Raw genomic sequence first — 26,142 nt, forward strand, 5'->3', positions numbered from 1 at the left:
TCAATTTGTAGAACTACTAGTAATAATTAACAATGTCATTTTTAGATTGGTGTAAATTGTTAGTAGAAACATTGGTAAATTTTTGGAAACTTAGAACTTGTGCAAATAGTTACTACTACTAGTATGTAAGCAATCATAAGTAGGGTGACCATATGCGCCATTCATACGGGACACGTTCCAGCCGGGATTTTAATATTGCCTTAAATATCCAGGTTTTGCACTGTGCAGGTTGGCACTGTGCAGGTTTGCACTGTGCAGGTTGATCATTGTGTAACATTCATAAGAGCTATAAAGAGCAGAGCAGACGGCTCCTTATGCTTTCGAATCGCTTTCACGTGTTTGTTCGTTCATTTGACTTGAAGCATTGTGGCGCACTGTGGGTTTTTTGTTTTTTTATTTGTGCGCAGCAACACTTCAAGTCAATCGAACAAACGAACAAACACGTGCGCATATTTGCATCGCTTTGATCGTTCCCTCTAGATCTCACATTCTCACACACAGCCCCACGATTGGTTGATTATGTACAATACCTGCATGTTATTGGTCATTGGTTATTGCTCTGGATGTTTTATGCATTATTAAAATCCTGGCTGGAACGTGTCCCGTATGAACGGCACATATGGTCACCCTAATCATAAGACCATTCGTATGTAAACTAAAAATCTCGACAGATATACACATTTTTTGTTTAAATTATTCACGGAACTAATAGTATTTAGAAATCATTTATCAGATTGATCTTAGGTAAAGACCAATCTTATAAAAATTTATCAATTAAAAAAAATGTCTATGGTAATAAAATGGATAATTCCGGCCCTTGATTCTGATTGGTTGAGCCCCGTTTGAAGCTGTTGTAAATTACTCTACAAACATTAATATCTGTTTCTGTGTCTCGGTGTTGCTCGACAACCACTTTGTTTGCGACCACAACCATTTCTGAGGAACTACATTTTTTGGCGGAAGAATGTTTTTACTGATATTATTAAAATTTGCTTTGTTTTATTATGTGTAACCTTGCTATGTATATGGTTCTGTTGTAAACGGAGGAAGTTTTGGATGCAAAATATTTAAAATCTTTTAAGCTAAATTAATGCACGCCGTCAGTTTGATGCACGTGTGTGCACCGCTGATCCTTCAGTAAAGTCTGATGGATACTCATTTGCAAAATGGAAACCCTCCCATGACTTTTAACATTAACAGATAAAGATAAAACTGTAAGATGCCATGTGTTGAAAAAAACATGTCTCAAGTGCATTCATTTGAAATGAGGGAAATCTGCGTAGTTTGAAATTCTTAATATAAAGCATGTCTCATGTTAAGGACATTTTTTTTTTCACAACCGCTTACCCTGTGCATGGACTATTGTACTGAAAATTTTCGGTGCGAATATGTGTACCGTTACACCCCTAGTTATAAATCCACACAAACACTGCTAAACTTCTGAAACGTACAAATGTTTTTACAAGCGATTTGCACAAAAACCCATTCTGCTCGCAGGCCCTTTGATTCTGTTTTCTTGGTAAATGTTTCTTAAAGACGCAAACAATCCTCACTACTGGTTTTCATCCCGACAAAATGAGGTTTAAAGAATCAAAGCAAAAAAGAAAAAGCAGCACTTGTAAAGCATAGCCTCAAATCCAAACCACTATCGCTATGTTCCTGCATCTCGCTTCACAATTCTCGGATTCATTTCAGGAAAATATATATTTGCTAGGAGTGTCAATCTGCCCTTAGTTGTGGGAGAAAGAGCAAATGGTGTTTGTATGATTAAATGGGAAAACGCTCGTACATATAAGCAGAAATACAACATTGAGACCCCACACATCCATTAACAGGAAGAACTCATGTCCACAGAGCAGTTTACTCTGCTTTTCCTCCTTTTGTCTTTAACAGAGAAAAAAAAATGGCCAAACTCACCCACAACACTGGGGAAATAGCAATCTTACAGTAGCATCTTCTACAAAAATGCATATGTTCCAACAACAGAATTTCTTTCATCTGATTTTCCCTCTTTTTTTCCCTCTACTCATCTCTCTGCTGTGCTCCGTACACAGTCCAGCGCCTCCTCTGTCTCAGGGAAGTGAACGTCCCTTCTCGGCCTCTCGCCCGATCTGGGCATATCAGGTTTCATAGACAGAGAAGCTTTGGTTCAGTGTTAAGTGTTCACACAAGCACTTGTGTCAAAGTTATCACTCCTAAAAGAATTTCTCTCTTTTCCAACAGAAAAAGTTAGGAATGCAGGAAAAATATGGTTGAAAACAAACAAACAAACAAACAAACAAACAAACAAAATACACCCCAGTTGTCCTAATCCCAAAAACGTTCATTAGACTTCACGACTACCTTCAACTTGTGCCTGAACATCCACGAAAACTCACGCTTACTCACAAAAGATGCTCAACCTACCATACCTCTGATTCACAAAAGCATTCCGGAAGAGTCCTGTCCAATTTAACAATCACACTCCATAATGTTTCAGTTACATAGGTGCTGCTTCCATCTCCTGGTGAGACTTTCGGGTGTCAACGTGTGAAATATGTTTTCGATTTGCTTGGAGTGACTTATGTGAATATTATAATTGTTATTCAGTATCAGGGTCTCTTCTCTGACCACTTGGTTTGGGTGGTTTTGTCCGTCTCAACAGTTTTTTAGTAGATGTCCATGTGCCGCAAAGGTTTGGCAGCCGAACACAGGCTCAGTCTCTCTCTTTCTCGTTCACTCACTCTCTCTCTCTCTCCTGTGTCTCACGCGGTCTGGTAGAAGTTGTCAGCTTGCAGGTTGTTGTGTTTCTGCATGCTGTAGTGACCGCTGTATCTCGAGTCAGGATCTGCAATGCGGAGCATGCGTTGGGAACTGTCCACCTGGACCTTTGTTCCCTTCTGGCAGTCCACATACACCAGCTGGTTATTGAGACAGGTGGGCTACACAGGACAAAAAAAAAATACAGTCATTCTTACGCAACTAAATGCTGGAAGACACTACACAACTTTAGACTAGATATTTGTTCCAATTTAAAGTCTTGTGGAGCCCATGCTGGGTGACAGATTTCAAAGAAAATCACATAGTTAGTATAAAAAGGTCAAAGACATTTTAATTTGTCATGTGTCTCCTGGCAATGAGGTGCATGTTTTTGCATGAGTTTGTTGTTTTCAGACCAAATTGAAAGTCTGGTAATGTGTGACCCTTGTTTAGTGGCCAGTGTTTCTCTGTAACCATTTACAAAGCCAGCAAAAGTATAATGCCTAGTGTTTTAAAAGTTGTTATTTTAAAGTTGTGTGGCATATTCAAGCCTTAAGTACCATTTTTGGTAATTAAAATAAATATTATAAACTTAAACGTAATCATAATTCAAATCCTGCATCCTATTTGGTATGTTAAGTGATTGTATCCTTTAGATGTGGGCGATATGAACAAAATCATATATCACGATATGAGTAATTTGATTTCACAGTAGCGATATATTTTTAAATAAGGTCTTTATGATATCAACATTTTGATACCATAAAACCATAAAACATACATAATTCTTGTCACCACTTTCAATATTACAAAAAATGAATGCAGCTCACTAAAAACAAGTAAACAATCAGCAATAAAATAAGAATAAGAAACTAATCAAAAACAATAGGACAATTTTTTTTAATAAAATGTATAAAACACTTTATGTATAAAAACACTGCATACTTTTACTGTGTAAATTAAATATATATATATATTATTATTAAAGTTACAAAATTGATTTAGTCAAGAGCAGTGAGAGATTTTCTTTCTTTTGTTGTCTGATTAACATGAATGACAGACAGCAGGAATTTTAGACTGCTGTCACTTTAAGAGCTGCCCGGATCCAATATACTGTTATACAATTGCTTACACTTAAGACCTAAAGACCTTAAGACCTAAATTACATTTTACGAGGATACTTGCAAAGTATCAGGCAAAATATCTCAGTTTAAATACTCCCATGTTCTATGAGCATTGTCTTTACTTGTGTGCACCTCTCTGACAGCGCTCAGACATGGTCTCTTAGACAGCGCTTGCATGTAGCAAAATTAGATTTCTTTGATTGTGTTTCAAAGGCTTAAACCATTTATCATTTGCAATGCTTAAAAATGCATGCAAATGATATGTTTTTGTGACCACGTAGCACAGCAACGTCACGTCAGTGTGTAACCTTGATTGAGACAATAGTGCAAAATCTTTACCTTTTGGCAAATTTCTACCGATTAATCATGTCTCCCAGGATATCGCCCACCCCTAGTATTCATGTAGCAAACAGGGACATATAGGCAGGTACCTTATTGGGTGTGCGGTAGCAAGGCACAGGGATCCACTGCTTACGCTGGTTGACCAACAGCAGGGCGGCGATAGTGAGCATCATCATAAGGATGGGCAGTGCCACCCAAGCCCAGTGCAGACCAGCATCCTCACTGGGCAAACGTGCCTTGCCATCTAGGTAGGGCATCTGCAGACTTCCAAAGTCACCTGGAACAACCCACAACACACCTGTTGGCACATTTTGCACCTGATAGCCGTGACTCATCGAGCAGTGACTCACTGGGGCGATGCAGAACAATTCAGAATTGAATCATGCCATATGAAATGCAAATTGGGTTTGATTGTAAAAGCAGGTAATGTCAGGCATCCATGTCAGCAATTAAGGCAAATGCCAGAGTCTTGACAGAGAGACATCCCACTCAAATCAGCCTTAACAAAAGCAACACAAGGAAAATCAAGAAGAAATTACAGATTGCTAACAGAGAAAATCAAAAGAAACAAACAGCCAGTTTTGTGAAAGTGAAGTTTGATTAAAATTACTTCAGAAGTTACAGAATTTTCTCACTAATTCTCTACAACAAGTACATAAAATTACTCGATGGAGAAATCATAGTTAGCTATAAACACGCTAACAGCTTAAGTTTGCAATTAAATATCTTAAAACAGCTTAACTAGATGAAGTAACTTCTCAAATGAATTATTTTCGAAATGTTGCTCTTCCATGAGATTTGTGCTGTCTGAATGATTCTTACTTCCATACTATACTGTACAGTATGTTAAAAGAGTAGTATATCTGAATTCATAGCATTTGAAAAACAAGTAGTCGAAAAACGAGTAGACAAAAAGTACCCTGATGAACTAACACATCCACCGAGATTCTGGAGTGTGCATTCAATAAACGCTTTACTATCCCATGAGACCAAGGGAGTGGATTTGTGAATGGCAGGTAAGTGATACAACTGACACTGATAGGTCACATGACAGTAGAAACATGGTGGACGCAATACTTCCAAATTTCATTCATACTACCCTTATTCATACTATACAGAACATAGTTTTTAACGGTTGTGAAGTAAGTTTCAAACCAACTGTAGTACCTACTAGAGAGTATGAAAATTCAGATGCAGCTTAGTTTATCCTGAACCAGAATACTGGTTGTAGAAGAAGACCTTTATGCTAAAGCTCGCTACAGCATCCCTTGTGGAACTGCTAAGAATTCAAAAAGCATTATGCATTGGACTTTTTGACTACTTCTTTTAAAAAAGTGGCTCATAATTCATTTGCTTGTGAATCAGACTACACTGGTTGTGCTGTGTCATTTTGTGCATTAAGCTAAGACAGCCCAACAAAGACTTGCTGTCTATATATCATCCCGTACTCTGGTACGTACCTCTGAACTGTGGCATAATATCGTTTTCGCTATGAGTTGGCCAGGCTGGTTGATGTCTCTGCTTGTCTCCTCGTTGGTCTGTCTTCTCTATGGGCACATTTGTGGGAGCGTAACTCTCTGTAAAATATCAGAGACATGGGGACACAAAGAAAGATACAAAGAGAGAAGAACAGCGTGTTACAGAAAAACACACACCAAAGCACATAATACAAATCGTAACTACATTAAGAAGAGTCAAGAAGTGCCTACTCAAAACAAAAAAGATTTGGGTCAGTGTGAAATTGCGGGCCGCAGGCTAATTAAAAGCTCATCTTCAGAGCTGCGTCTTTGAGTGGGAAAGCACCAAAGGGTGAGTGATTACCCAGAGTGCACAAGACACCACTCTCAACCCCCTCACTGATCCAGAGCCAAGTGACACAGCAATAAAGAGGGCCGTGATCAATGACATTATCTCCCAAATGCAAAGAGAGCTAATTTAGCCTCTGTCCGGCTTCGACTTAATCAATCCTTTTAAATGATTCATCTCAACGAGTCTGTATTTAGACAAAAGACCCATTCAATTAGAGAGAAGGTTCTGAGTAAACACTGCTTTATGAGAGCCAGACAGAGAGTGAGAGACAACCAGATAAAGAGAGAACGTGAATGAGAGAGAGAGACATGTTACAGAGAGCAAAACTGCAGGGTACTACAGGGGATCAGTGATGCTGTCCTTTATTCTAGTCATTGTGAAGTAGTCTATACCTTCCTTTCATACACTTCAATTTATGTGGGGAAAAATGCAAACCAGATTGCAAATAAAGCAGAATTTAACTCCAGTAGTGGGATGTAAAGTAGAATTAAATGGAATATTAAATGGGAAACAGTAGGACACGGCCAGGATTTAATTGTGGGGTGAAAAGGGCTTCTATTGGTTAAGCTTATTTTCCCCACCCCTGTGGCCTTGATTACATCAGCAGAAAAACATTTTTTTTGAAAGTTAAAATAATTTAAGATTTTAATCTAATATAGATATATTAGACACAAACACAATTTTCAAACTGCAAAATATTTTACAAAAAGCTAAATGTTTCAATAAAACACATTTGTTAGCTAAGGAAATTGACACTAGTTCTGATAAAGGTTGTACATTGTTTGTGATGCCACCTGGTTAAATATTTTAAACATGCAAAGAAACTCAGACATTTAATGCTCTAAATACTTTAGGGGGCTCTGAGTAGCATGTCTGTTTTGTATTTGCCATGCAGATTCACTGTCTCTCATTCCGTTCTACTCATCTGATCTAATCTCTATGTGAACACAGCACATAAATCCTGACCTGGACACATAGGGCAGCAGCTGCCCTCCACAGTGACCGGCTGATGGCAGGGTAAGACAGGACAGCTGACAGTCGAGCAGAGGGTCTGGCCTTGCAGGCAGTAGCAGTGAGTGCAGCTGTCAATGTCCCATCGTTCCTCGTCCATGTATGTCTTCCCGTTGAAATGACACACGGCCCTTGGTGTGGCATCTGGTGAAGAGGTGCGAGAGACGCTTGGTCATAGCCATGTCAATAACACCCACATATGATCAGAAGGCAACTTAACTTGGCTGTCTGATCCAGGGCAATATGATATTCAACTGTGCATAGATTTATATACCTAGACAGTATGGGCAACACTGGCCCTTCCTGAGCACGGGTCGTGCGCAGTTGACTGGGGGGCAGGACTCAGAGAAGCAGCTGATAGCTCCGTCTAGACACACGCAGCTGGAGCAGACATTGGGCTTCCAGGACTCAGCGGCCAAGAAGATATCACCATCCTCATTCCTGCAATAGCTGGGCATGCTGTCGTTACTGGGCATCTGAGGGGTGACTGGATCATCTGAAACAGGGGATATATATAGAAACGGATTTCTATCAGGACAACTCGCTGAAGATTTTAGCATGGTAATGGATATGACAATGTTCATGTATTTGATCTTGGTGGAATAGATCTGCTACGCTGCTAAATTGCTGCTGTTGGTTATTGCTGTTGCTGTAGATTATCGCTGCTGCTGCAAAGCAAGTACAGAAGCCTGCTACTGCCAATACATATGGTGATTCAGTGCTTTGAGTATTTAAGACACTGCTGCTGCACAAATATCATATACATAAAAAAACCCATAGCAGCAGGTGGAGATGGGGAAGGAGGTGGGTTGCAGAGAAACTCTGAAGCGTGCTGTGAAATGCTCTAGTGAATGCTAACAAACCATTTAAATGTAAAGCAGCAAGCTCATTGGCTGCATATACAACGTGAACCAATCAGCTTGTGCCATGTAGTTTAAAGCTTGGAATACACTACACAATTTTTGCACAAATTTTCCACCGATTTACATTTTGAAGAAGCCTATGCTAGTTGTCGAAAGTCAAAGCCAGTCTGCAGATTTGAGTTGACAGATTCCAAAGAAAATCACATAGTGTACGATGGTCACATACAATTGTTTAAGCTTCAGACTCTAAATCCACCCAGTCGGAGGATATCAAACATGTTTTTCAGCCGATTTTAGAACACATTGTTTTTATATGTCAGTCGTCTCCTAGAAACAAGGTGCACATTTCTGCATGAGTTTGTTGTGATCGGAACAACTTTAAAGTCTGCTAGTTTATCATCCTCAGTCATGTAGTGTATGATGTCAGTTCTCTTACGAGAGTTCTCTCGTACTGCGTCTTAGCTAAGACGCTACGGGAAAAGTCTCTTTTCACGAAATACTGAAGCAAAATACTGCTGCGCACTCCGGCGCACATATCCTTTCAATTCTGTTATATCCTACTGTTCTTTATGTGTGTGTGTGTGTTCGCCCTGCGACACACACTCATAAAAGAGCTTGCGTCTTTTTTAAGATGCCTTCCTGCGGCTCGTCAGAGCCCCACTCAGCGAGGGAGACCGGTACGTCATCTGTGTCTCCTGCCTGGGTGAAGATCATGCAGCGCTCGCGCTCGCTGACGGCGGATGCCCTCACTGCGAGCTGTTGCCATGGTGACTCTGAGGACTCACTTGGCCTTTTCTCTGAGCCTGCATTCTCCGCTGCGCTGAGGCGCCGCACTCTGCTAGCTTCGGGCAGTGAGGGCTGGGCGAGCTCCGAGGATCTCGCGCCTTCTGCTCAGAAGCCCAGCAAACGAGCTGACATCGAGAAGGAGCCGAGGCGAGTGCTCACACTGGCCGCGACGAGTCTCGGCCTCGAGTGGTCTGCACCAGCACCCCCCCCCTCGTTCCCGGCTGGATGGTAGTTTCCTTTCGGATGAGCGCACTTCTCAAAGCCCGCCTCATTTCTTCCTGAGCTTCACGAGCGCGAACTCGTTCGTCTGTCTCACTAGCATTCTCCACACTGGATGATGCTAAAAACAGGAACTACCAGTCACTTCCGCCGGTGGAACAGGCGATAGCGATGCGCCTTTGTCCGCCCTCTGCTGGACGGCGGACGAAAGCGGTGTTGCCATCTAAAGCCTGCTGCATGACGTCACCTCTGCTCGCACGAATCTTCTGCTGCTGAGCAGGCTGCGTCTGCACTGCACACGATGGCTGCTTCATCGAAGCGCCGGTGTACGAGTTCCGCTGTGGCCGAGCTCTCACCCAAGCGCGCCGCTGTTTCAGTTCCAGGAATTGTGACTGTCTCAGCATTTTCTACAACGCGCAAGCCTGCACAGTTGCCCGCTTGCCTGCACACAAAAGCCGTTATCACAACAGCTTCAGCAACGCAGCTCGAGACCCCCGTTCTCGCTCTACCGGCCGTCGCCCCGCGCCGCGGGGACCGCGGCAGAGGATTACGGTGAGGCCGGGAGCCCCGAAGCCATCCTAGGAAAGCGCCGGTGTACGAGTCGCCGCGGCCGAACTCTCACCTAAGCGCGCCACTGTTTCAGTTCCAGGGATTGTGACTGTTTCAGCGTCTTTTGCAATGTGCAAGTCTGTACGGTTGCCCGCTTGCCTGCACACAAAAACCGTTATCACGGCTACCCAGTTATTTCCCGAAAGAGGTGTAATTTCTGGTGTCCCGGCCACGGCCGATGGTGCTATAAATGTAGTGACGATGCCCACTGCTCAGTGCCCATCTCACACAGCCCTTCACACAGGGCTCGCGCCCATTAAAGCGACTCAAGTCGATCGCGCGCACTGCATAGTAAACGTGCCCACTCCTCAGTGCCCACAATCACTATGTCACACGTGTCATGTGGTTTCTGTAAAAACGAAACCCGTGCACGTTCGTCCGGCCACGGCCGATGGTGCTATACATGTAGTGACGATGCCCACTGCTCAGTGCCCATCTCCACATATAAGCACAGCCCTTCACACAGGGCTCGCGCCCATAAAAGCGACTCAAGTCGATCATGCGCACTGCATAGTAAACGTGCCCACTCCTCAGTGCCCACAATCACTATGTCACACGCGTCATGTGGTTTCTGTAAAAACGAAACCCGTGCGCGTTCGTGTGGCCACGGCCGATGGTGCTATAAATGTAGTGATGATGCCCACTCCTCAGTGCCCATCTCCACATGTAAGCACAGCCCTGCACACAGGGCTCGCATCTATAAGATCGACTCAGATCGGTCACGCCCTCCACAAAGTAAACGTGTCCCACTCCTCAGTGCCCACAAACACTATGTCACACATGGCGCGTGGTTTCTGTAAAAACTAAACCCGTGCACGTACGCTCTGCCCAGGCAGACAGCGAGTCAAAAGCAGTAAATGTGCACACTTGCAGTCCACAGTTACTCGCAGACATCACGAGTCCCACGGGACCCGCTCAGCCCTCCCTCAATCGGTTAAGCGCCGGGACGGGGTCGAGGAGGAGCGATCTGCCCGCTGTGATCAGCACACTCCCCGCCTCAAATGCCACAGGCGTAACGCCCATGTTACAGCACACCGAAGCGCCGCCGTTGCTCAGTCAACAGAGCGCGCTTCGCATCCAGCCCTTAGCCATTCATGCAGATGCATGTTCAGCGCTTCCAGGGGTTTCGGATTGGGTGCTAGGCATTATAAGGAGAGGCTACTCGCTACAGTTTTTTCGACGCCCTCCGCGCTTTTTAGCGCCGTCGAAACCACGGTCAAAACAGAAGTAGCACGCATACTTCGGGCCGAAATATCAAAACTGTTAAGCAGAGGGGCTGTAGAGCCTGTGTCTCAAGCTCAAAGCGAGGGGGGGGGGGGGGGGGCTGTGCAGCAGATACTTTCTAGTGCCTAAGAGAGACGGGGGTCTCAGGCCCATACTGGATCTAAGACAGCTGAACAAGGCATTGGTGAAACACAGTTTCAGAATGCTTACGACCAGGAAGCTCCTCGCGCATATTCGCAGAGGAGACTGGTTCATGTCAATAGATCTGAAGGATGCGTATTTTCAAATACAGATGGCGTCAAGTCACAGGCGATATTTGAGATTCGCCTTCGAGGGCCAGGCATACCAGTTTGCAGTCCTGCCGTTCGGCTTGTCCGTAGCTCCTCGTACGTTTACGAGGTGCATGGACGCATCGCTCGCTCCTCTCAGACTCAGAGGCATGCGAGTGCTGAACTATTTGGACGACTGGCTGATTCTGGCTCAATCACGAGCGGAGCTCGTGGAGCGCAGGGCCGTTTTACTCGATCACCTCGAGAAACTCGGTCTCAGTGTCAACTGGACGAAGAGTCGTTGAACCCCAGTCAGACGATACTGTTTTGGGTTAAGCTCTGGACTCACGTTCCATGACGGCGCGGCTGTCACCACAGTTCTCTCCGCTGTGGCGCGACCGTTTCGCTCAGAGAATGTCAGAGGATGCTGGGTCTCATTGCCTCAGCATCTCCGGTTCTGCAGTTGGGCCTGCTCCTTATGCGCCCCCTGCAGTTCTGGCTGAAAGCGCGGGTATCTGGTCGACTGCGTCTCAAGGTCAATCAGGGCTGCGTTACAGCCCTGAAACCCTGGACAGCAAACGACTGGTACCAATCAGGTGTAAGCCTGGGGACTTCCTTGAAAGTAAAGATGGTGTCGACGGACGCCTCCACTTCGGGATGGGGAGCGCTGCTCGAGGGCAGACCATCCTTTGGCCAGAACGGGAAAGGCTCCAACATATCAACTGTCTGGAAATGCTGGCAGTGGAGAACGCGCTGACGCGCTTTTGTCCCCGAATCAAGGGACACCACGTCTTAGTCCATTCGGACGACATGTCTGTGGTGTCCTACAGAAATCGCCAGGGCGGTCTCGGGTCCCGAAACCTGTGCAGGTTGGCAGAACGCCTCCTGGTTTGGGCTCAGCGCAACTTGCGCTCGCTGAGGGCAGTTCATGTGCCTGGGCTACAGAATCTGGGCCCAGACAGGCTGTCCAGAAGCAACATTCCCACGGGCAAATGGTCTCTACACCCGCAAACAGTCCGGCTGTTGTGGGAGAGATTTGGCAGGGCGGAGGTGGACCTCTTCGCGTCCCACAAAAACGCTCACTGCCCCGCGTTCTTTTCCAAGGACGAAAGCGCTCTGTCACGGAGATGGCCGTGCTGCCCGCTTTATGCTTTCCCTCCCGTCTCCCTCCTTCCGCAGGTGATAGAACGGGTGAGAGAAACGAGACGTTCAATACTGTTTGTAGCACCTTTTTGGAAGAACCAACCATGGTTCCCAGATTTGATGCAGTTAGCAGATATCGCCCCGTGGCCAGTGCCGTTGAGGAGGGACCTCCTCTCGCAGGCCAGGGGCTTGATTTGGCACCCTCAACCGGAGTTGTGGTCCCTCCATGTGTGGGTGCTCAACGGTTACCCGCTGATCTCTCAGTGGGAGTGCTAAATACCATCACTCAGGCTAGAGCTCCGTCGACATGACGGCTGTATGCCTCGAAGTGGTCGGTGTTCTCCAGCTGGTGCACGGCTCGGGGATGTTCACCCCTTAGTTGTAAGGTGACGGAGGTTCTCTCCTTCCTACAGGAGCTGTTGGATAAGGGCAGAGCCCCATCCATGCTCAAAGTTTATGTGGCGGCCATCGCAGCGTTTTCTGAAACAGCGCTCGGTCAGTCAATAGGAAGGAACGATTTGGTCATCCGCTTCCTTAGAGGAGCTAGGAGGCTGAATCCTCCCAGACCTCCGTCAGTCCCTGTCGTTCTGTTTAAGACAGTATTCTTGTTGGCTCTCGCTTCAGTGAAGCGTGTGGGTGACCTGCACGTCAGAGCACACTCCACAAGGGGCGTCGCCTCGTCGTGGGCGTGGTCTACTGGGATCTCCTTGCAGGATATATGTATGGCGCCAGGTTGGGCCTCGCCATCTGCATTTATCAGGTTCTATAACCTGGAGGTTCCCGCCTTGCAAGCAAGGCTGCTGTCGGTATAGCCGAATCAGGGCCCTGATGGTAATTCTGAGTTTGTGAGCATTATGCGCTGCCGACTGTTATATGGGCAGTATTGCGTAAGACCCGCATTGCCACATTGGTCAGGCCTTGCCTCGACTGTGTGATGTTATATTGCCGCATCTACGGGTGCTGCTAGATGTGGGATGGAGGGCTCCCCCCCTCTCCTGTCCTGGACTCTCTGTGAGTCCCTCGGGTGACTGTACACTGTAAATCCTGGGCGTTGCTTCAGGTTTATTGGTGTGTGATCCCTGCGCGCACAGCGTTTTACATGGGGTTCCCGTAGCGTCTTAGCTAAGACGCAGTACGAGAGAACTCTCGTAAGAGAATGTACTCGGTTACTAACGTAACCTCGGTTCTCTCTAGAAGAGGGAACGAGTACTGCGTTCTCTGCCGTGCGTACGATTCACTCTGGTTCGCTTCGGCGATGAAATAAATCAGGTGAGTCAGCCTTTTCGAGCTCCTTTTATAGGGTTGGGCCACACCCGTTTCGGCGGGAAGTGGCATGAAGGGCGCGAAGCCAATGAGCGAGCGAGCTGTCTCGCCTATGGCTGTGTACTGCTGCAAATGCACTTTACTAAAATTCAAAATTAAGGATAATTTTTTGCTTCAGTATTTCGTAAAAAGAGACTTTTCCTGTAGCGTCTTAGCTAAGACGCAGTACTCGTTCCCTCTTCTAGAGAGAACCGAGGTTACGTTAGTAACCGAGTACGTTTTCCTCTGTCATTGAAAAAGTCGGTAAAGTGCATGATGTCTAGTGTTTAAAAAATCTGTTCAGATTTTAAAAGTCATGTAGTATATTACAGCCTTAAGGCTGTGAATATCATTAGTTAGCATTAATGATCATCAGCTTGCGCCATCTAATGACAGAACTATAAATACATTTTTTCTTTAAATCCTTAGATCCTTCACAATAAGACCAGAAATGTATTGAGGAATTAAACAGGTTTGATGTTGACCTAAATGAGATCCAGTTTACAAGCTAAAATGAAACAGTCAATGGATTTCTAATAGTCTCCAGTTAAGCATGTGACACCACGTCTTTGAATTCAAGCTTTGAAATTTGCTAATGAGTTCATCATATTTCTCTGGGGCTGTATTTGCTCCATGTTATAGTGAGAGTGTAAAAGTTTGAGAACTTTCTCTTGTAACTAAAGAACGGAATGTCAACATAATTTGACTAATACACGAATGACTCAAAAACATAAATATTCATAGCAACTCAAACAATCCAATCTTGAAAAACAAATCTACATTTCTCTCTTTCATTTAGAAAGCCAAAAAATTATTTACACGGTGTTGAGAACATTTTAAATAGCAGAGTTATAGTTGAGTTGCTGAAACAATCTCTGAAATGTGCATCCATTCTATTCCTCTGTCATCCTTTCGGCTCAGACTGTTGATCATGTACTCCTGCGCCAATGCAGTATTCATCATTTCCACCAAACACATGCATTATGCACGTTCACATTTTGTTAACTTTTCTCCCGTTGAAGGTGTCTCACGCCTCTATGCTCTAAAAGTCCTTACAATAATGAATCTTTTAAAAAAGGATGTTTTTCTGCCTCCCCAGACTGTAGTCCTACAAGATCCAAATATCACAGCCACTTTGGCTTCTCCATGACATTCAAGTTTTCGCAAAGTGCTTCTAAACTAAAGTTTTGTTAAGTTAGAGCAGGCCTGTCAATGCTTTTCAAACATAAAGGCTTCTGTTGACAGCATACCTGGACAGTGAGGGCAGCAGGAATCCTGCGTTCTGATTGGACTGTGGCAGAGCAGGGGTGGGCACACCTCCGTCTCACAGAGCACACGGCCGCTGTGGCAGGTGCACTGAGTGCAGGAGTCAATGTTCCACGTTTCTCCCTCCACAAAGTACTCTCCACCTGGAGCCAAACACACGGAAGCCTCGTTCAGCTCCGGCTTATGGGAAATGGACTCATCTGAAAGAGATAATAAATAATATGTAAAATTTATCGTGAAGTATCAATGGAGATCGTAATGTAAGTATGTTGCAGATTTTGCTCACCTGGACAGGTGGGGCAGCAGTGGCCAGTTCGGATGGTGGGGTTATCACAGGGGGGAACTGGGCAAGAAATAAGGGCACACATTTCTCTCCCAGTATGGCAGTAACAGTCTCTGCATCCGTCATGCCAGCTCTGCCCATTCTCGTGCCTGCGACCATCCATAGACAAGCAGGAGCCCAGTTTCACTGCTGGAGCCACAGACGTCAAACTCTGATCTGCACGGAGAAACCAATGAATGAACAATAAACACATCAACTGAAAACTGAGGGCTGAAAGCTGAAAGCATCGACTCTGAACAGCCTTAACCAGTTATCAGTAATTCGAATCCCACTTCCGTAACAGCTACACATCATGGGGTAACTCATTTGCACAAGCCCGTCTATGTTTCGCGCAGCAATTTGAACCGCCCTCAAACACAGTAGCTTGTTCGTCATGCCCAGAAGACGCTGTGTTCCATACTGTCAAAGTAAATTCATTTTGTTTTCAAAGAATCAGTGGTTAAAATATTTTTTTTCCACTGTACCACAGCAGTACAAGTCCAGTCTTTGTTGTGTTGCCGTCATTTTACTAACGACTGCTTTTCTAATCTTGGTGAGTACAAGGCGGGATTCACAAAACCCTCACTCTTGAAAGATGGCTTAGTACCCAGTTTATGTGGACGGGCTGGCTCCACTGAATCACAACCTGTGAGTATGGTACATAGTAGATGTTTGAAATTTCAAGTGAGCACTCAAAATATTGAACTATGGCAATTGGCATATCATTTCTTGGATGCCCTGGGGGTAAGCAGATAAACATCAAATTTTCAATTTTGGGTGAACTATCCCTTTAATAGCAAAACAGGAAAGCCAGAGGATTCCCTGAATCATTTTTACATTTATATTCCAGACGTTTGACCTCTTCAGTGAAACATTTTCACCGGCAGCACCACAGACAGCGTGAAATGACAAAATATGCAAGTGATGCCTCGCACGCACCAAACCCCAGAGCACAAAACATTCTCAAATCTCATTCTATCTGCCAAGAGCGTCACCTCTCACTGCCTCTCCATAACAGCGACAGGGCTCCAGCCAGGCCCCAGTCAATATCACAGAACCATTTCACATTGATTAAAATCCTGTCTGGGTGATATGTGGAGGATGCACTCTTTCAAAAACTCAACGCGAGGGAGATAAAAAAAAAGTGTCTTTTTCCTTGCTCTCTCGTCTCATTAAATGAACCGAGCTTGTGAATATTTCACGTGCCAGCTTCATTATTGAAGATGAATCAAATGAGAACACAAGAGTCGTATAAATAATGGAGGGCTGTGAGTAACTGCGAGCCAGGCTTTTGTATATGCAACAGGTGGCCCTCAAAATAAATGGAAAATATGTGGAGGGGGGCTGAGTCATCCTGGAGACCCTGGTCTCCTGAATTGGAGCAGTTCTCTTGGTGCACATGGCTCACACTTGGAAATGAAAGGAATAACACCTCAACATATCGATTCAGCTGTATGGGGCCAATGTAGCACTAGATCACCTCTGGACATGACAAAATAGCTTTTGAGTAATATTACTTAGATTTTTATTAGATTTTACATTTTTTAAATGGATTTATTAGATTTATTTTTAAAAAAAAAATATTTGATCCATGTTAGCTGTCTACTTCAAGGGCATTTTAACAGATTTTGTGAATGTATTAAAGCAATACGCCATGAGCTGCAGTGATTTGACCTTTTGTTAGGGGTGTTTAAGTTTCTAACAAATGCATGGCCTATAGTATCTTATTGTATTTATAAAAATTGCCACAACAGTTATATGATAAAAGTCACCAATCTGTAATAAATAATTGTAATTTATTATTATATTAAATCAGAATAAACTTATACAGTTCATTGCAATGTTGTTGTAGTTAAAATTACAATTTATTTTAGCTTAAATATTTTTTTTTGTAAACTGAAATAAAAATAAGATAATCTGAAAACTATAATTGAAATAAATAATTGAAATAAAAATGAAATAATCTGAATAGCCAAAGTCAAATGAAAAAATAAATAAATAAATAAATAAAGACAAAGACAAAAGCACAAATCCTCAAATTATTAAAATATAAACTGATATAAATACTAAAATAAAAGCTAATTCTAAATATTTCTAAATCACTGTTTAAACAGAATTCAAAAGATGTGCATTTACAGGCATATTTTCTTTTAAAATAAGATTTCTAATTTGGAACTATCAATGAGAAATGTAACAGTCATGCTGTAGTTAAAGTAGATAATGCAAAATCACTAGGTCTATAAAAGGCAAAACAGTGACTTACCTCTACACTGGCAAATCAGACAGCCCAACTCATCGTGCTGGAAGCCCATTGGACATGACTTGTCACATGGCAGTTCAGGGCATTTCTTACAACGGCAGGTGTCACAGCCATGCTTGTTCTTACTGATAAAAAAAGGAGAAAGAACAAGTAAGCTTAAAAAATAATATGTACATACATGCATAATGCAGTAAGTTCTCACTTATTTAAAAAATAAATAAAACATTTTGTCATGAAACTCTAGATAGCGCAGACCGATAGCTTCTAACTCAATCTGATGCAATCACATCATTATTCACACAGCCCAGCTGGTTGGTTTCTTTTCACATCAGCAGCCAATGAGCTTGCTGCTCAACATTCAAATTCTTGGCTGGTGTTTGCTGTAGCAGTTTCAGAAACCCTCCACCTTCCCCAGTTCCACCTGTATAGATCCACTATGGGGTAATTTCACGTATCTTATATATGGGGGTTATGTTATATTATGTGCAGCAGCAGTATTTCTTACATGCTCATAGCAGCATGTCTGTGGATGTATTGGTCGTAGCAAATCCTGGTACTTGCTCTGCCGAAGCAGCAGATCTTTTCCACCAAGACCAAACACATTAACACTGTCAACTCTCAATTGTCATGACATCTCTTAGATAACAATAACATACTTCCCAATATATATATATATATATATATATATATATATATATATATATATATATATATAAATGATGTATGTGCAAACAATGTAGGAATTAAGACTCAAGACAGAATGTGTTTTTGCATTCCACTGCAATCTTTCTATTTACATTTTTTTAGCTAAACTTGCGTTAGATGGATGTCTTTGACTGTTATCAAATTAAAACACAAATCAAAATATAGTAACTTCATAAAAGGCAGCTGCACATTTTTGCCATTTCAGTGCTAACACCTCCCATTTTTTAACACAAAAACATGTTTGTGTGAATGGCCCCTAATAAAAGCTGATTTATTTTAAATGGAGTTGGTTGCCTCCTGAATGCAGCCATGGTGAGATCACGACTAGTCAAAAACTACTTTATCTGTGTACATCTTGTTACTAGACACTATCAATCACAGAAATTAATTAATAGCTGACTGCGATTACCACATTTCTATTTGTGGATTTCTGGATCCATGCCACTAGGTGTCAGTATAAGTTTGCCAGCACAACATATACAAAAAAAATTAATAAATAAAAAATAGACAGAGTGCACCTTTAAAATAACTCTTCAAGACATATGGCCTTCATAAAGAGTCAGTGCACACTCTCAGCACACTTTGTCATTGGCACATCAAAGCTTGGCATTATACACCAGGTGCCAAAGACACGGTCCAATGTCATCCGTTAACACCGGAACAGAGCGAGAAGGAGAGAGAGAGAGGAAAGAAAGAGAGAGTCTTTATTGACCTTACTTGGAGTCCTGTCAGCAGATGGCACATTAAAGACGACTAACCAAAACGACCAATCAAAATGTTCCCTGATGTCCAAGACACCTTCCTTGGAGAACAAACTCATGCAGAGTACAGTGGCCTGAACCCCAACTGCCCATCTCATACACACACACTTCTTCCCATCCTTCATCCTCCTATCCACTCTTATTGAATGAATAATAGGGCTGAGAAGCAGCCATGTGCAGTGCGTATTTGGTTTGGTGATAAGAAGCTATCAGGTATGATGTCAGCAGTGGGGAATATCAATATTCTTTGTGCAAGAGGAGGAAGTCTGCACTAAGCTGCATGCATTATTCAGGCCGCAAGCTTGATCCTCGGCCATAACTTTGAGGGGGCATAAATAGATATCTAAAATTAGAATCTGAGATGCAAGCATTTGCACTTGTGTGCTCATTCATGACGGCAGAATTGAAGTGGGGAGAGACAACGACGGGCCAGGGGCCAAACTCTGATAAATAAAGACTCTGCTTTATTCAACCACACCTGAGGGAATGAGCCTCAGATAGGAGACTATAGAGATACAAGACCAGCCAAACTGCTGCCTCCTCCTTCTTATTCAATGAGACAGTAGAGAGAAGATAATCAAGTGGTAGCCATGGAATCCCCAATGCCAGCCCCGCTGCAATTTTAAGCATTTAGCCAAGCCCAGGCCCATTTCTATGGGGGTGTTTTAGAGGGTGATAAATAACCTCAAACAAAAGCATCCTCAATTGAAAATCGGGAAAAATATTAATTTTTGTGCATATTTGTGGTTGCGCTCTGGAGGGCATCAAAACTTGCCATTTACAATGTGTTTTTGCAATGTTGAGCAATGTAGCCAATCACAGACATTTCTGTTGATTTCTTGAATGCAATAGCCAAACAGAAGCGTGTGAGCTGGAGTTTTTATTCAGCGCAGTTCTGTACACTCAGTCACCTCATAACAAACAAAGTCCAGATGCGGTTTAAATAAACGTTTCATGTTACACTTTATTTTATGGTGTCCTTGTTACAGTATAATTATATATTTAAGTACTGAGCAATATTAATTAACTACATGTAATTACTATATGGTTAGAGATAGGATTTGGCTTAGGTTTACTTGCATGTAATAATGGATCATTTCAGATTAAGCGAGTGAGGATCTCTTACTAGAATATGATGTTGCTGATTGATCCACGTACCCAAGACTAAAGTTGAGCACAGTGAATTTTATTTTCTTCATACTGTTGACTGTTGACAAATATGATGCAGTGCAACATAAATGCAGTTATGCCCTATAATTCAAGATACATTGGGGCAAAAATGCTCCTGTATGAGTTTTTGTCTCATATTTATATCACATGATAAGCTATATCACGAGCAGTGAGAGCAGACAAGTGCTGTTTGTCCCAAATGTGATTGTAAACAACAGTACATTAAATAAGGAGTTGATATTATGTTAATATTTTAAACAAAATATTGTATGTTTTTCCTCAGTTTTGCAAAGAAAAATATTACCTATAAAGCGACAGCAGAATTGTTGTGCATCTCAGAGCAACAAAGAGGTATTTAGTTTCTGAATGAATTCACATTTTGAATGAATCGTGTAAACCAATGATTCAAAAGCCCATTTATAAAGAGAGCCGTTTACTGAATTCCTAAACGAATCAGCCGTTTGAATGAATCGAATGACATTTACATTTACATATACTGTATGCATTTAGCAGACACTTTTATCTAAAGCGACTTACAGTGCATTCAGGTTACACACAATTTTTTTATTTTATTTTTTTATTAGTATGACTAAGAATGACTCATAAAGACATTTACCGCCACCTGCTGGCAGATTTAGTTTCTTATTTAGAGTATTATTTCATTTAAAGAAAGGGAAATTGATTTCCATTGCATGAACGAAAAAAAAAAAAAACTGATTATCAGATTTCTCAGATTATCTTCTATGTTCCCTAGTTTCTGTTAGACCATTCTAGAATACATGTGTAATACAGTGGTTTTCAACCTGTGGGCTGCGGCCCCCTAATGGGTTGAGGTGGTATTGCAGGTGGGCCGCCAATTACTATTAAAATAAATAATAATATTGTTAATATATGTAAAAATGTCTAAGTCATAACATAATAACATCATTTCATATATATAATTAAATAGCAAAAAAATAAATATTAAACTGTAACTATGCTTCCACTATTCGAGCTCGCTGATTGGTTTAAGAATAAACCACCAATTTATCTTAGATAATAATAATAACAAATTCAAACATGCATAAATGGCTGTCAACAGGCTCAACATAAATGGCTGTCAACATTTTCCCTCCTGACTGCTTGCTCCGCTGAGTGTCTACCCGCTGCCGTGCTCTGCCTGGATCTGGTTTTCCCGTTTTGCTGAGCGGTGCCAGCCCGAGATATTTTCTGTTCATTGCCAGTTCATTCTAGGGTTGTATGATTAATAGAAATTGTCATAGAATCATGATTTGAGCGTGCACGATTTCTAAATCGCTTTATAGCTTGATTTTCTGCGGCCCTGACCTCCCGCAGTATGCTATCCGATACAATCAGAATGCAACGCGGCTAGTGCGAGAACAGAACAGACCGGGCATATGCCTAACTACAGGTTCACACACTGTCTGTGATGCGCATTTTTTCCAAGCCCATGTTAACGAATCAGAGCATTCACACTGCATGCAGTAAAAGGCTAGAAATAAAAATGTGAATATAATTAATATCTGAGCACGAGTGTCTGGTTTTGTGACAAAGCAAAGGAAATCTGCGTGCGAACAGAGAGATTCGATAATAATCTTTTAATCTTTTGGGGGTATTTTCACAGCCAAATATTGTTTGCAATTAATTAGATTAATTAATCGACAAATCATGTAATTAATTAGATAAAAAAATGAATCGACTGATAGTCCTAATAATAACATATCTTTGCGAGATTGCAGGGAGCTAATTACCTGCTTTCAAGGCTAAAACATTTAGAATTTGCATGAAGCTTTTGTTTTTCATACATTGAGCGTGTTTACATGCATGTTCTGATTATGCTTAATAAGCCGAAACTGCACAAGTTCATGTAAACACGGTAACCCGTTTTCTTTTATCAGAGTATGGTCATAAATAGTGTAAGCATAAATCGGTCAAAACAGGCAGTTTTTTTTTTCCTCTAACTCCAATTTCGCACGGCATGTAAATGCAATAACCTGCTTTTTGTCAGCGTATTGAAGTGTGCGTGTGTGATACGTGACATGAACGCATTGTTAGTGCAGATTTAAGAGCATTTTAGACCAAGTAAATGTCTTGCAGTAAAAAAAGAAGGAAATATATCACAAAAGCAGACTTTTTCATGACTAAAATGTGTCTTGTGTTGCAGAAGTAGAAGTGGTTCAGTCACAATGCTGCGTTTATAACTGCATGAATCAGAATCAGAATCAGAAAGAGCTTTATTGCCAAGTATGCTTGCGCATACAAGGAATTTGTTTTAGTGACATAAGCTTCCAGTAAACAGAGACAACAACACACAGACAAAAAAAAAAAAAATAATAAAATTTACAGGAGATTTACAAATTGGCAAATAAATAAGTGTATAAACAATTGTGCTATAAATGATAATGGAATAGGATTGAGTGAGATGCAGGAATGTTCTAGGATGGAGGGGTAACAAATAAATATAAGGATATTGCACATTTTTGCATAAGCATACGTTTAAGTGGGAAACATTTAACTGTTCATGAGGTAGATTGCCTGGGGGAAGAAACTATTCTTGTGCCTTGCTGTTCTTGTATTTGCGGCTCTGAGGCGCCGGCCAGATGGCAAAAGTTCAAAGATGGGGTGACTTGGATGTGAGGGATCCAGAGTGATTTTCTGAGTCTTTTTCTCACTCTGGATGTGTACAGTTCTTGGAGGGTGGGCAGGGGAGCACCAATAATAAGCAGTCCGAACAGTTCTCTGTAGTCTTCTGATATCTGATTTTGTAGCTGAACCAAACCAGACAGTAATTGAAGTTCACAGGACTGACTCAATGACGGCTGAGTAGAACTGTTTCAGCAGCTCCTGTGGCAGGTTAAACTTCCTCAGCTGGCGAAGGAAGTACAACCTTTGTTGGGCTTTTTTCACAATGGAGCCAATGTGATTGTCCCACTTCAGGTCCTGAGAGATGGTGGTTCCCAGGAATCTGAATGACTCCACTGCAGCCACAGTGCTGTTCATGATGGTGAGTGGGGAAAGTGCAGGGGGGTTTCTCCTAAAGTCCACAGTCATCTCCACTGTTTTGAGCGTGTTCAGCTCCAGGTTGTTAAGACTGCACCAGACAGCCAGCTGCTCAACCTCCTGTCTGTAAGTAGACTCGTCACCGTCCTGGATGAGGCCGATGACTGTAGTGTCGTCTGCAATCTTCAGGAGCTTGACAGAGGGGTCTTTAGAGGTGCAGTCGTTGGTGTACAGGGAGAAGAGCAGAGGGGAGAGAACACATCCCTGAGGGGCACCAGTGTTGGTGGAGCAGCTGTTTGACATGAATTTCCCCAGTCTCACTAACTGTTGCCTATCTGTCAGAAAGCTGGTGATCCACTGACAGATAGAGCTAGGAACAGAGAGCTGGGTCAGTTTGGTCTGGAGGGTTGTTGGGATGATGGTGTTGAAAGCCGAACTAAAGTCCACAAACAGGATCCTCACATAAGTCCCTGTTTTGTCCAGATGTTGCAGGATGAAGTGCAATGCCATGTTGATTGCATCATCCATGGACCTGTTTGCTCGGTAGGCAAACTGCAGGGGGTCCAGTAAGGGTCCAGTGATGTCCTTCAGATAAGCCAGAACCAGTTTTTCAAACGACTTCATGACGACAGACGTTAGAGCCACAGGTCTGTAGTCGTTAAGTCCTGTTATCTTGGGTTTCTTTGGAATGGGGATTATGGTGGAGCGTTTTAAGCAGGAAGGCACTTCACACAACTCCAGAGATCTGTTGAAGATCTGTGAAAAGATGGGGGCCAGCTGGTCAGCACAGATTTTCAGACAGGCTGGTGTAACGCCATGTGGGCCTGGTGCTTTTCTTCTTTTGTTTTTCTTGAAGACCTGGCGCACATCATCTTCACAGATTTGAAGAGCAGGAGGTATGGAGAGGGGGATTGCAGGAGGTGTTAATGGTTGTGTAGGGAGATGGTCAGAGTGGGTGTTGGGGGTTTCAAATCTACAATAAAACTCATTCAGGTCGTTAGCAAGTCGTTGATTAGCCTCAGTGCAAGGGGATGGTGTCTTGTAGTTTGTGATGGCTCTCAGTCCTCTCCAAACTGAAGTAGAGTCGTTGGAAGTAAACTGGTCTTCCAACTTTTTAGCATAGGTCTTTTTAGCCGCTCTAATCTCTTTGTTCAGTGTGTTCCTGGCCTGATTGTACAAGACCCTGTCCCCATTTCTGTAGGCATCCTCTTTGGCCTGACGAAGGTGTCTGAGTTTTACTGTAAACCATGGCTTATCATTGTTGAATGTTAAATAAGTCCTGGTAGGAATGCATATATCCTCACAGAAACTAATATAGGATGTTACAGTCTCTGTGAGTTCGTCCAGATCGGTGGTAGCAGCTTAAAAAACGCTCCAGTCTGTGATGTCAAAACAAGATTGTAAATCCTGCTCTGTTTTGCTGGTCCATCTCTTCACAGTCTTTACTACAGGTTTAGCAGATTTAAGTTTCTGCTTGTAGGTCGGTATAAGATGAACCAGACAGTGATCAGAACATCCCAAAGCTGCTCGCGGAACAGAGTGATATGCATCCTTTATTGTGGTGTAACAGTGATCCAGTATATTACTGTCTCTGGTGGGACAGGTAACATGCTGTCTGTATTTTGGCAGTTCACGGGAGAGATTGGCTTTATTAAAGTCCCCAAGAATGATTAAAACAGAGTCCGGGTGTTGTTGTTCTGTGTCTGTGATCTGATCAGCGAGTTTCTGTAAAGCTGAGCTCACATGCGCTTGAGGTGGAATGTAAACACTAACCAGAATGAGCGAGTGAAACTCCCGCGGCGAATAGAACGGCTTGCAGTTGATAAACTGCGTTTCTAGATCAGGACAGCACATCTTCTTTAACACAGTTACATCTGTACACCACCGTTCATTGATGTAAAAGCATGTCCCGCCGCCGCGCGATTTCCCCGTTGATTCTGCGTTGCGATCCGCTCTAAACAGCTGAAAGCCCGGCAGATGGAGTGCGCTGTCCGGTATGGCGTCATTCAGCCAGGTTTCCGTGAAACACAGAGCAGCAGAGTGAGAGAAATCCTTATTTGTCCGAGAGAGCAGAATGAGTTCGTCCGTTTTGTTTGGTAGAGAGCGGAGATTTGCGAGATGGATGCTAGGCAACGGCGTTCGAAATCCGCGCTTCCTGAGTCTGACGAGCGCTCCCGCTCGCTTTCCCCGTCTGCGCGTCCTGAAGCGCTTGATCAGCGCCGCTGCTCCTCCGATAACAATGTTCAGTAAAACGTCTGTATAATAGAAATCCGGAAAAATATCATGTGGTGTGTTCTGCCGAATGTTCAGCAGTTCATCCCTGGTGAAACTGATCGTGTTTGTTAAACAAAAAACAGGAAAAACGAACAAAAACAGTACAAACACTGGAGAGCCAAGCACTGAAGCAGCCATGTGCGGCGCCATCTTGGATACATGAGAGGATAATATACGAGCTGTAAGTTTCCCAACATGTTGCAATTTGACATGTTGCAAGCTTAATTTAAAATCACAACTGAAAAATCTGATTTTATTTTGATGTCACTACAGGGAAATAACCTGATTTATTAATGATGTAAATGCAGCTTACTTGGGTTGTCAGGTTACTGATGTGCATGTAAACGTGCATATTGACACTCTGCAAAGTTTTGGGAATGACAAATGCATTTTAATGCTGGATTCACTCTTGAAATAGCAGTAATTGACACAGTGATACCCATAGCAATGGACGGGACAAAAATATAAGCGAGAGCACCCTCATGAATTAAATCTGGAACTGTGCCTGGCAAAGCCTCCACAGACAGCGTCCTGAACCAAATCAAGTTCAAAGACCAAAAACGTGTATAAACTTTATTGAGATCTGGCTATATCAACCAACCAGTAATTTAATTTCCAGCAATTTATGACCGGCTTGAATATAGTGCCAAATTTTTTTCCTCTTTAAATGTTTCGAATTTGGTGTCAATGAGTCAACATCGCCATTCAGATCAGCAGCAAGTCAAACTAGTCCAGAGTTTAGTAAACGTTGGCAACCTGTTAAAGTTATTCTTAACTGCCGATGCAGTGTAATAAAGTAGGATATGTGTTCTCGATTTAAGAATGAACTGTCGCCTATGTTAAACTTGTGTCGGACCTTCAATTTTCCAAAATTACCAATTCTACTGTTCGAGCTGTACTTCTGAACACAATTTAGCAATGCTGTTTGCAAATGTTCATTGGAA

The 26,142-nt window shown here is 42.8% G+C and overlaps 1 protein-coding gene across 1 annotated transcript in view; it reads right to left on the reverse strand.

Annotated features, from left to right (window-relative positions):
* Positions 1-1,828: 1,828 nt before the first annotated feature.
* LOC132112954 (cysteine-rich motor neuron 1 protein) overlaps positions 1,829-26,142 on the reverse strand; it is a 153,436-nt gene continuing 129,122 nt past the window's right edge. The window contains exons 10-17 of the mRNA XM_059520718.1: positions 17,292-17,413; positions 14,993-15,205; positions 14,691-14,906; positions 7,300-7,521; positions 6,981-7,169; positions 5,666-5,782; positions 4,295-4,482; positions 1,829-2,921 (exon numbers count right to left, since the gene is read on the reverse strand). Coding sequence (XP_059376701.1) covers positions 2,745-2,921; positions 4,295-4,482; positions 5,666-5,782; positions 6,981-7,169; positions 7,300-7,521; positions 14,691-14,906; positions 14,993-15,205; positions 17,292-17,413 — 1,444 coding nt within the window. The 3' untranslated portion in view covers positions 1,829-2,744. The remainder of the gene's footprint in view (positions 2,922-4,294; positions 4,483-5,665; positions 5,783-6,980; positions 7,170-7,299; positions 7,522-14,690; positions 14,907-14,992; positions 15,206-17,291; positions 17,414-26,142) is intronic.

Source organism: Carassius carassius, chromosome 32, assembly GCF_963082965.1.
Source record: "Carassius carassius chromosome 32, fCarCar2.1, whole genome shotgun sequence".
NCBI lineage: Eukaryota > Metazoa > Chordata > Actinopteri > Cypriniformes > Cyprinidae > Carassius > Carassius carassius.